We start from the raw sequence: 12,013 nt of genomic DNA, 5'->3' as shown, positions 1-12,013 counted from the left end.
TTTTCTATCAACTGTTAAACTGCATTTCCATCATCACAAATACTGCAAAACGGAACTTACATGGAATCAAGATTCTCACAGAAATGAGTTAAGTTTGGTGAAGGAAAAGTCATGGTTTGGGGTTATATTCAGTATGGGGAGAGATCTGCAGAGTGGATGGCAACATCAGCAGCCTGAGGTATCAATATATTTTTGCTGCCAATTATACAGAGCCTGCCCAAGGCATAAGCAAACTAAGTGGCCACCAGGGGTCCCTCAAGGGTGGAACAAAATATTGTTATGCCGATTTATTGTGTTATATCCGGCAGCGATGCATTTTCGATAATCTGGCGCCAAGTATAGATATTTATCTAAATGTACAAAATATCTGAATTAATTAATTAGTACACTGCAGCTGTTTAACATTTTAGCTGCAATACACCCAGCTGCCATAAAGGAGGATCAACAATACATAGATGCACCAGTGTCATTAAACCATTGACAGATGAGCCATTGCATTGGTGAAAATCTCAGGCATACGGACACCTTCTGTCCAAGCCAGACCAACACTGTAAAAAATGCAGGGTTGCACACAATTCATTCATGTTGTCCCAACACAAATCGATTAAGTTAACTTAACACTTTTAACAATTTTATGTGGATTGAGCATACCAAAATTAAGTTGTCCCAATAAAATCTCCAGAATTGTGTTGTTTCAACTCATTTTAATTAAGTAGTTTGAACAACTAAAAACTCTTTTTTTTTTTTTTTTTTGGAGTGAAGGTATTTGTGTGTTTTGGACATCCAGCTCTGCCAAATATTCCGCAAGCAGTGTTGGGCAAGCTACTTGAAAAATGTAGTGAGCTAAGCAATTAGCTACTCTATTTAAAATGTAGCTTAACTACACTAAAAGCTACCCCCTGGGAAATGTAGCAAGCTAAGCTAAAAGCTACACGGCAAAAGTAATTACTTTTGCAGAACTGTTGCAAACAATTTATATGTGTTGAATTTAAACAAACAAATTAAGTTTACTAATGTTCAACTTAATTTGTTTGTTTAAATTCAGCCCAAATAAATTGTTTACAACCACTTAACGTAAAAAAAAAATTGAGTAAATGCAAGGAATCATCTTTGAATATTTTTTTTCAGTGTACATTTAAGCTAGTTTTTACAATTTTCATTTTTAAATCGAAGCATATTGCATCTTCAGAAATAACTCTTCTCCCCTCAGTCATCTTTCCATCAAGCAAGTTTCTTTTCCACCATCCAGAGGTGGCAGTAACAAACCAAAAACTTGGATGTCGAACACCATAAACAGGAAGAAGAAATCGTCATTCATCATATTGATGTACTTTCATCGGCTAGACACCGGCCTCACAGCTTCATGGATGTCGATGCCGTCACTTATTGATCCGCAATCGGTAAATGTAGCTTGTGTGGACGCTACTGCGCTACTTGACTAATAAAATAGCTTCGCTACTGAAAAGCTATTTGATTTAGAAAGTAAAGCTACTGAGAATTGTAGTAGCATTACTACTTGTAGCGACACTACTGCCCAACACTGTCCGCAAGCATTACAGTTTTGTAGTCATATAAAAAGTGTGATTAATCCGCTGTTGTTTCGGCAGAATAATATTTAGAATTGTCTTAAAAATATATATTTTATAATTTAAGCAACACAGCTACAGCTAAAAATCGGTAATGTGTGTTTTAGATTTATAATGTGCGAATATTCAAGGATTGACAGTAATTTGTCATATTGTTTGCATTAAGGGAGCCCCAAATAAAATGCTTAGGGCCCCCTGAAGGCTTGGGCCGGCGCTGCCATTACAGGGCAAGCTCTTCAGCAGGATAGTGCTCACACTTCAGCCTCCACATTAAAGTTCCTAAAAGCAAAGAAGGTTAAGGTGGTCCTGGATTGGCCAGCCCAGTCACCAGACATGAACATTATTAAGCATGTCTGGGGTAATATGAAGAAGTAGGCATTGAAGATGAATCCAAAGGATCTTGATGAACTCTGGAAGTCCTGCAAGAATGCTTTCTTTGCCATTACATATGACTTTATGATTACTTTATTCATATAATAAAGTCAGATCTTACTGTCCTAATTAATTAACTAAAAATCAAGGCATGATCCTATTTTATTTTGGTAAAATAAGCGTAAGTCTTTGCCTTTCATATAAGCCACTTCTGATACCAAATGATCAACTAGAAGTCAAGTTATTTGTTGTTCCTAAAACTTTAATAGGCGACTTTTGTCTGGTATTATATATCTCTAAACACGTGGAGTCAGTTATATAAACCCAATCCTGCATGCAGTTTTATACCTTTCGGTTTAAAACGCACATACGCTTTTCTGAGCCAACAACACTTTAAAATAGAAAACGGACTTGCTTGTGTTGATGCCCCGAGAGCACGAGAGCGCATGACTATTATGTCACAGAGAATTCTCCAGAGCGAACATGAATCATATCGATGGATGCTGTAAAAAATCAATATGCTGCCACAGGTCATTCACTGGCGAAGATTCAAATGGCTGCTCCGTGGAGACTGGAAGCGCAATCGCTTCTGAAGGTGTAAATTTAGCCACATAAAAAGCAATATCGAATTAAATCGAGGAATAAACGCACCGTGCCACGGCTTCCGTTGAGAAATACGCTGAGATCAGCTTCTGATGCTATTAAATCCGTATATCAGCCATCAATTACCATCTTGGAAAGAGAGAGAGCGTGCAATGACAGCACTTTTTAGCGATTCTCGCTGGAAATTGCAAATCTCTCATAATTAGGAGTATTTTACCTCCATTAAAGACATCCATACGAAGGGGTTGTGAAATGTACCGTAAAGTACGCCACAATCAAACGTCTCCTCCCCACTTTACATTATAAACCATATACGCTCCTGATGCAAATTCAGAGTTAATAGTCTGCTGATGTGTTTTAAAGGCCCTCGGATCTGCTTGCTGTTGTAAAACAGCCCGTTTTTTCCCCTGAAATACGTCCCGCTGAGTGTATTATTAAAATCGCAAATCACCATTCCTCTGCATCAGTGGAACACATCTCAATCTTCTTGGCACTGTGCGCTGCTTACTAAGTGCTTCACCTAAAGCAGCAGCAGCTGAACGTACGCTAGCAGAAGCAGCAGAGCGCCTCACCTCAATCAACAATCGCCTCACCTCAATCATCAGCGCGCCTCACTCCAACTGGCACAAAAATCTCACCCCGGCCAGCTGAAAGTCTCACTCCGACCGGCAGAGAGTCTCACCACGGCCATTAGTAAGCCTCACACATCTGCTCAGCGTTGGTTTATTTGGAAAAGGTCATAGGTGTGTCCTTGCACTATTCCTTATCTCACATGGAGTTGCTTATATTCCTGGACATCATTTTTTTTTAATTAAAGGGGGGATATTTCACGCAACACTGAATATTCTGTCATCATTCACTCATCCCCACACTCATTCCAAACTTCTTCTGTCGAACACAAAAGAGAATCGAAGTCATATTTTGACCATGGTATTTATTTATTTGTTTTCCCCGATAACATTTTACTTGAAGGGGTGTTCATAAGACTGTCATGACACCTTGATAATTACGCCATGACACATTTTATAAATATCAACAAGATTCTATGCAGGCTCATGACAACAGTCATTAAGTATCATAGACCATATCCTGTATTTGTCTTTGTCATGACAATGTGAAATTATCAAGACAGCATAGCTTGTCATAAATCTGTCATAAACATGATTGTACTGAGGCTATCATAATTGTGTCATGAATTTTATAACAGCATCATTAATATATTTTATTGACCTCAACTACAGTGGTGCAACTTGGATTTGTCGCCGTTACATAGCATTTTGACAGAGTTTTGACACTTTTCAAACATGTTTATGGCAGATTTATGACAAGTTACATTGTCTTGCTAATGTTAAGTTGTCATGAAAAAGACAAAGAGCTTATGACGAGTTTGATTATGTCAAGTTTTCATAAAGACATTTCACACAATGTCATCTTTACATTTAAAATGAGATATCTGAGCCATGTGTCATGATTACAAAGGGTTCATGACAGTCTTATGAACATCCCTTCAAGTAAAGTGTGAAAGTTTATCATATTATGGATTTTTATGGCACTATGTGCTCAAAAATCCTCAAGGTGTGTAACTACATTAGGGTGAGTAAATAATAAGTATTTATTTGTTAATTTTTGGGTGAACTATACCTTTAAAGAGCAATGATTGGGAAACCTGTAGCTCTGAACGTAAACAGTCAAGAGGAGCAACTCCTTCTATTGTTCTTTACGCATCCATGAAACCAGGCGAAATCTCCTAATTAATGATCCCTCCTAAAGACCTCAGACACAAATAATACACAATAAACTCCACTGATGGCCTTTTTGATATTGCGGTGGTTGCAAACAAACAGCCAACGTTGCATCAGCCACTAACACTAACTCCCTGTGGCATTGGAGGATTACCTTACACTGTCATGAAGCCACTAAAAGCCACTTTAATTCAGGTGCTAGGTTAGTGCTGCTCTGAAATTGACATGGTACCTTTTTATTTCTAACTAGAAAAGTTTAAAAAGACAGGGTTTGGGGGCATTAACAAGCCAGCTTGCTTGTTTTTCAGGTTATCCTCGTTACGCTGTGGTTGGGGATCACGGATCTGGCGAGCACCACCTGCGCATCCAGAAGGTGGAGCTGATGGATGATGCTGTGTTCGAGTGCCAGGCCATTCAAGCAGCCATGAGGTCCCGTCCCGCTCGACTTACTGTGCTAGGTTAGTCACAACTGCGGGTATACAGTGTGTGTGAATGAAAACTGATAATTATTATTATTATTATTATCATTATTATTATTATTATTATTATTATTATTATTATTAGTTGTAGTAGTATTTTTGTAAAACACCACTTTTGAAGGAAAAAATTATTTATATTTTTGTGGTTTGAAGGCTGATGATTTAGAAAATATAAGTGGTTATTAACTTTATCAGTCATTTTTTTTTGTTTTTACTTTTTACTGTACTGTATCGTAAACAGAAAAAGACCTGTTGCTTATTTGCATATGTAGATAGTTCACAAATAAACAGTTAAAAATGCTTTTTTTTTTTGTAAAACACAATTTTTTATTTTTTAACACGTTCTCAAGACAATTCACAACTTTTTCATTTAGTGGCTAATTCGTATAAATTTATATGATCTCATTCATGCAACTTACTACGATTTGCTCATTCTCCAATGATGTTTGGGTTTAGGGGTGGGGTTTGGTGCCACGCCTCTTTTTTCAAATCGTAAATTTTCGTACGACTGAACTCTTATGAATTCTTATGAATTAGCCACTAAACTGACAAAAAATTTAATAGTTTTTGTTGTTTTTGTTGTTTTGTTAGTTTTTTAATTTTTACAGTAATGTACCATAAAAAAATGCCCTAGGTGTAAAATAGCAAAAACAAAGAAAAAAAAAAACTCAGTGTTTCAACCTGAAAAATGTAGAAGTACAAATTGCTTATAGTTGACAAAAAAAAGAGTTAAAATGAGTTTTTTTGTAAAACATTTTTGAAGAGTTTTTATTTTTTTAAAGTCAGATGTTTATTTATTTATTTATTTATTTATTTATTTATTTATTTATTTATTTATTTATTTATGTATTATTTATTTATTTATTCATTCATTCATTCATTCATTCATTCATTTATTTATTTTTATAGCACTGTATTGTAAAAATGTCCTATGGTGATTCAGCAAAATGAAGGAAAAAAAAGAAAAAAAAACTTGTACTAATATACAAATAGAGTTGTTTATCTTCATTAGTTGACATATATCTTCATATGGTGCAATTTATTTGATATGACATTTTGAACCATATTTTGTTTTGTTTTTTTCTCTCCATGACTTTTTGGACTTAATAAATTGGGTGTCACACCAAAGGACAACAAAGCTTAATGATTTAATAATGGTGCCAAAAAATATAAATATATTACAAAATCTAAAAATTCATAAGCTTTAGTCGCAAGATCTTGAATGGATTACCCAAACTTAAAATATACAGTGTCACACCATAGGACCTGATTTTTTTCAATGACTAAAGTTCCTATATTTTGTGAAGTTTTACAAACTAATTTAGAGAGGAGCATGCGATATGATTGATCACAGCTGGTCCCTCATCTGTAATCAGTAATAATCCAATCAGACTGATCCAAGCCTTTATCTTCGTTTTGGAAGAAACTCCCCTTTCACCCCATCTCCCCCTTTTCCTCCTTTATAAAGGGGAGCTCTTGAGAACTACCTGGTTTCGAACACTCTTACAAGCTAATTGACCAGGCAGGAGCCCTCAGCTCAATTATCTCTGAGCTCAGGATTGTCTCCCAGGAAAGCATGCCAAACCTGCTAATAGCATCAAGCAATATCTAAGTGTGAACTCGTGAATAGAAATATACAGGAGAAAAAATAAATAAATAAAAGGATTGACATATACTAAAATAGCCACTTGTAATATAAGGTCTGAGGAATTTATTTATGATTTTTATAATTTTCTTTTTTTTTTCTGTAATTTATTGAACTATACTTGAGACAGTCACACCATTAGAAAATGTTGAGGTTTGACTAAAAAAAATGAAAATAATTGTATTAACCCTGCTGAAAAATCCAGCTTAAACCAGCCTAGGATGGTTGGCTGTTTTTAGCTGGTCGACCAGCCTGGTTTTAGAGGGGTTTTGACCACTTCCAGGCTGGTATGCAGCCATTTTCCGCCTGGTCTTTGCTGGTCAGGCTGGAAAGTGACCAGCTAAAACCATCTAAAACCAGCTTGACCATCCTGGTTTAAGCTGGTTTTAGCTGGTCATCTCCCAGCCTGTCCAGCTAAAACCAGGCTGGAAATGGCTGGAAATCAGCCTGAAAGTGGCCAAAACCCCTCCAAAACCAGGCTGGTCGACCAGCTGAAACCAGCCAACCATCCTAGGCTGGTTTAAGCTGGATTTTTCAGCAGGGAACACAGCAGTTTTGATAACATGAGGTCCTTGGACGGAAAAGAAATGTGTTACGATTTCATGTATCAGCATTTTTGTCATGTCTGTGAGTAAAAATGTCTCATCACGTCAACAACCCAAATATTTATCTTTAAAAAAATGGTTTAGATTAATTCAATTCGTATGTATCTAACCACAAATTAAATCAGAATTAAATGTGCTGCAAACTGTCGGTGAGTATGAGATCAGCGAAGAATAATGTACAGTATTAAAAATAGATTTTTCACTGACCAAACTCCCCTGCAGTACCATAAGTTCTCAGTTTTAATTTCCTGCTGCAAATCCCACCGTCTTCATTATTAAACCAGAGAGGTCATTGAATCTTAATTAAGTTTTATTGGGTTATTATTCAGCGTTGCGCTTTCTGCGATATTGGCCAGCAACAGTGTTTTATCTGCGCTGAGGTCGTAATCATCTGCTCTAAAGAAAAGACCACCCACACCCAGTTATAGCTCTTCCCCGCACCGGTGGGCACAACTGAGGGTAACCGAGAGGGCGATGAATGGGGTTGAGATCGGGGTGGTGTTATAGAAGTGCTGGGGCTTTTTCAGCTCTTGTGTTCGCCAAGCAAAATGTGATTTTCTTTATTGATCTCCACTAATGAAAAGTGAAAATGATGGCCTGCATGGGAGAATGTAGAGAGGGAAATTAGAAGAAGAATGATAACAAATTACACAGCCTGCGGTTTCTCTCTGCTGCTCTCCACAATAAATAGCTTACCTGTTTATGACAAACACTTAGGGGCTGTTTACACCTGGTCACTTCATGCATTTTTTTTTTTTCTGACTGGTGTAAATGCCCTTCGGAATGCATTTGAGAGGGAACCCCCCAGTGCTGAGTCTTGTTATAGTGTGAACATCACGATGTGTTTACTATTCGTTTTCCTTGCCTTGCCTTCCGTGTTTGGACCTGGCTTTGTTTTGTTTGTTTTACGTTGTCTGCTACCTGCCTTTTGAATGGTGTAAATGCCCTTCGGAATGCATTTGAGAGGGAGCCCCCCAGTGCTGAGTCTTGTTATAGTGTGAACATCACGATGCGTTTACTATTCGTTTTCCTTGCCTTGCCTTCCGTGTTTGGACCTGGCTTTGTTTTGTTTGTTTTACGTTGTCTGCTACCTGCCTTTTGAATATCTGCCCGTTTATTGACCACGACTCTGGATTGCCCGTATACATCTGTTTGCTCCTGTGTTGACTGTTGCTTGCCTGACTATTCTGCTAAATAAACCTGCTTTTGGATCCGCACTCCCTTTATCCAGCATCACTTCACATTACAGTATGACCATCAGATATGCAAACAAAAATGTATAAACAATGGACGATGACAGTTTGTGATGTTTGTTTTGTTTTATTAAAAATTTTACGTTTCATTTAGTTTTTACCATAAATAAAATAAAAAATAGGTGAGGCAGTGGCGCAGTAGGTAGTACTGTCGCCTCACAGCAAGAAGGTCGTTGGTTCGAACCTCAGCTCAGCTGGCGTTTCTGTGTGGAGTTTGCATGCTCTCCCTGCCTTCGCGTGGGTTTCCTCCGGGTGCTCCGGTTTCCCCCACAGTCCAAAGACATGCGGTACGGGTGAATTGGGTAGGCTAAATTGTCCGTAGTGTATGAGTGTGTGGATGTTTCCCAGAGATGGGTTGCGGCTGGAAGGGCATCCGCTGCGTAAAAACTTGCTGGATAAGTTGGCGGTTCATTCCGCTGTGGCGACCCCAGATTAATAAAGGTTAACACTGTCGCCTCACAACAAAAAGGTTGCTGGTTCGTGTCCCGGCTTCGCCAGTTGTCATTTCTGTGTGGAGTTTGCATGTTCTCCCCGTGTTATCGTGGGTTTCCTCTGGGTGCTCAGGTTTCCCCCACAGCCCAAAGACATATGCTATAAGTGAATTGGGTGGCAGTAGTGCATGAGTGTGGGTGTTTCCCAATACTGGGTTGCAACTGAACGGGCATTCGTTGTGTAATACATATGCTTGAATAGTTGACAGTTCAATCCGCTGTGGCGACTGTGATAAATAAGGGCCTAAGCCGAAGGAAAATAAATGAACTTTAGACTAGAAAGTGACCAAAATCCCACGACTACCAGTATCAAAAACAAAGCATCATCTTCCGAATATGGGGGTGATTGGTGGAAATGAAGTGGAAGCAATGATGCGCAGGCTGTTTTGTTTATCATCATTTCTCTCCTGCTGTGGTCATTATTAATTGGGCCTTAATTAGGACTGCTTTAGAACCGCCTCAATGGGCTTTGATAATGCTAATTATCCACAAATTCAACACCAAGTTCATCACTGCTTGCTTTAATTTCCTGTCAAGATGGTCACCAAGGGGTTAGCGGCGTTCTGATGTTTGTGGCTATTCACTGGGTTATTTAACGGGGCTGGACAAGAGTCATACTCATGCTCTAACACATTTCTTTGATTGTTTGAGATCAGTTCATGGCAGTAAGTAAAATATGGGGTAACATCATGCTGTCCCAAGCCATTTTTTTTCATGAGGTAATTTTCATGACACAAATTGCTATTTTTGTTTAATCTAGTTATATGAAGTAAGCAGTTTAATCAAAGTATTCTGATGAGAGGCAACTCTTTTACATGAGGAATGTATTCAATGTATTATAGAGAATCAACCTCATTGGATCCTGCATGTCAAGCATTATTGCATAGGCTTCAAGGACCAATTATGAATGCTATTAGCATTTCAAAACACTTTACGAAAAAAGTTTCGATTTGTTCATAATATATTTACTGTATCATGAACAAATCAATATATGTATGCAATTTATGTATATATTATATACATGATATATTACAAAATATAACATAAACAGTGTGAATATTATTACAGGATGTATTCATATTTATTAAAGTTATTTAATGGAAATACAGTTGTTAATTCATGTTAACCCTCAGGGGTCTGAGGTGGTTTGGCGGCCCCTAAGATGTTTTGACATGCCCTGACATTTGTGTTTATTTAGCTACTCATTTATTTATTTTTTGTATTCAGCACAAATTATGCTACAATAATAAGTAAGAAATATTGATTTTTTACCAAAAAAAAGTATGCGTGGTGAGCAAGTTTTGGAGAAAAAAGTAGCTGAAAAAAACACACAGAATAAGCTTGAACTCTTAAGTAACCTGTCTTGTAGGCTAGAATATTTACTTCACAATTATTCGCCCCTCTTCAATTTTTTTTTCTTTTTTAAATATTTCCAAAATTATGTTTAACAGAGCAAGGAAATTTTCACAGTATGCCTAATAATATTTTTCTTCTGGAGAAAGTCTTATTTGTTTTATTTCGGCAAGGGTAGAGGCAGTTTTTAATTTTTTTTAAAACCATTTAATGACAAAATTATGAGCCCCTTTAAGCAATATATATTTTTTGATTGTCTATTTTTTCTCTCATTCAAAGAAAACCGTACAATAATCTACAAATTGTAAAGTCTGTTTTGGGTCTGCTCAGCTTTATGGGGGAGGGACAATGGTCAAAAATAATTTACACCTGGAGAAACAAAAGACACTCCCCCACTGGCTAATGTTCACCCATCAAGGGCATTGTAAAGTAATTCAGCTAAAGCTAGCCCAGACTAGATGCTTTTTGTATAACTTAAGGTATTATGACCATGTAAACACTAGGTAAACAATTTACAGCGGTCAGCATATATAAGTACACCTTTCACAAATCTATCTTTTAAATTCATATTTTTAATAGGAAGCTATACAATATTATTAACAATACATGTTTACTACTTCTGCAAAGAAATTTGTAAAAAATCTGCAGATTTATGTGGAATTATTTTGTAAGTTTTGTAACTAAATACTTTATATATTAAATAAAAAATAATCGTTTTTTAACGTTTATTTAATGTTTACAATGCAAATCCATCTAGATCCACTTACTTGGTAAGCAAAGCAAGTCTCTTAAATAATATATCTACTAAAAGACAGAATAATACTCATCAAACTGTATTGTAAATAAATCATATTAACACTTTCATATTAGTCAATAATATCACTGAAATTTATTTAAAAACTGATTAAATATAAATTTACGCAAGTGAATAATTAGACTCGATGGGCTAAAAAACTGTGGATAATATATGGATATATATGTTGCTATATCGATGCTATAGTGATATTCTGCAGTCCTATTTACTGTACTGTAATGCTATTGTAAACACTTTCCAGCATTTCATAATGAAGATTTCATTTTTTAGAATGCATGCAAATTACAAACAGTTGAAAAATAATAAAAAAAATTACAGTAGACTTTAGCTTTATCCCACTTGTAAACTCAGATTTGGACAGAAAGTAAACACACTGTTCAAATAGGCCTATAAGACTTTTCTGAAGATTAAGCGGCTCACTTCTGGATTTATTTCTTGATCTCTTTATGAACATTTTGAATCATCAGAGCTCACAGACTTTCAGATGAGAAACACAAATCTCTCTGAATGTGTCCCTTTTTTTGTGTGATATACAGTTGAAGTCAGAAATATAAGCCCTACTGTGATTTTTTTTCTTTCTTTGTCAAATATTTCCCAAATGCTGTGTAACAGATTCAGAATTTTTTCACAGTATTTCCTATACTATTTTATTTCCTTCTAGATAAAGTCTTGTTTGTTTTATTTCGGATAGAATAAATGAAGTTAAAATGTAAAAAAAATAATTTTAAGGTCAATATTATTAGCCCCCTTAATCAATATTTTTTTTCGATTGTCTACAGAACAAACCACTGCTATACAGTGACTTGCCTAATTACCCTAACCTGCCTAATTAACCTAGTTAAGTCTTTAAATCTCACAAGCTAAATATAGTATCCTAAAAAATATCTACTCAATGCAGTCCTCATGGCAAAGATAAAGGAAATCAGCTATTAGAAATTAATTATTGAACTAATATTTAACTCTTTTGTACATAATTGGTTTGGAATGACATGGAACAAGTAACTGATGGCAAATTTCATTTTAGTGTTAAACTCACTCCTGAACCCATATTTTTTTAGAAGGACTGGATG

At 36.3% G+C, this 12,013-nt stretch overlaps 1 protein-coding gene across 10 annotated transcripts in view; it reads left to right on the top strand.

The window, feature by feature from the left end:
- The window catches only part of kirrel3b (kirre like nephrin family adhesion molecule 3b), a 361,509-nt gene that overhangs the window by 231,783 nt on the left and 117,713 nt on the right, over positions 1-12,013 (top strand). For all 10 annotated transcript variants that reach the window (XM_087293547.1, XM_087293545.1, XM_087293544.1 and 7 more), the window contains exon 3: positions 4,612-4,761. In XM_087293547.1, the coding sequence (XP_087149673.1) occupies positions 4,612-4,761 (150 nt within the window). The remainder of the gene's footprint in view (positions 1-4,611; positions 4,762-12,013) is intronic.

This window comes from Danio rerio, chromosome 18 (genome assembly GCF_052040795.2).
Source record: "Danio rerio strain M-AB ecotype USA chromosome 18, GRCz13ab, whole genome shotgun sequence".
Classification (NCBI taxonomy): domain Eukaryota; kingdom Metazoa; phylum Chordata; class Actinopteri; order Cypriniformes; family Danionidae; genus Danio; species Danio rerio.
The sequence above is the reverse complement of the archived record's forward strand: the minus strand, read 5'-3'. Positions and strand labels throughout refer to the sequence as shown.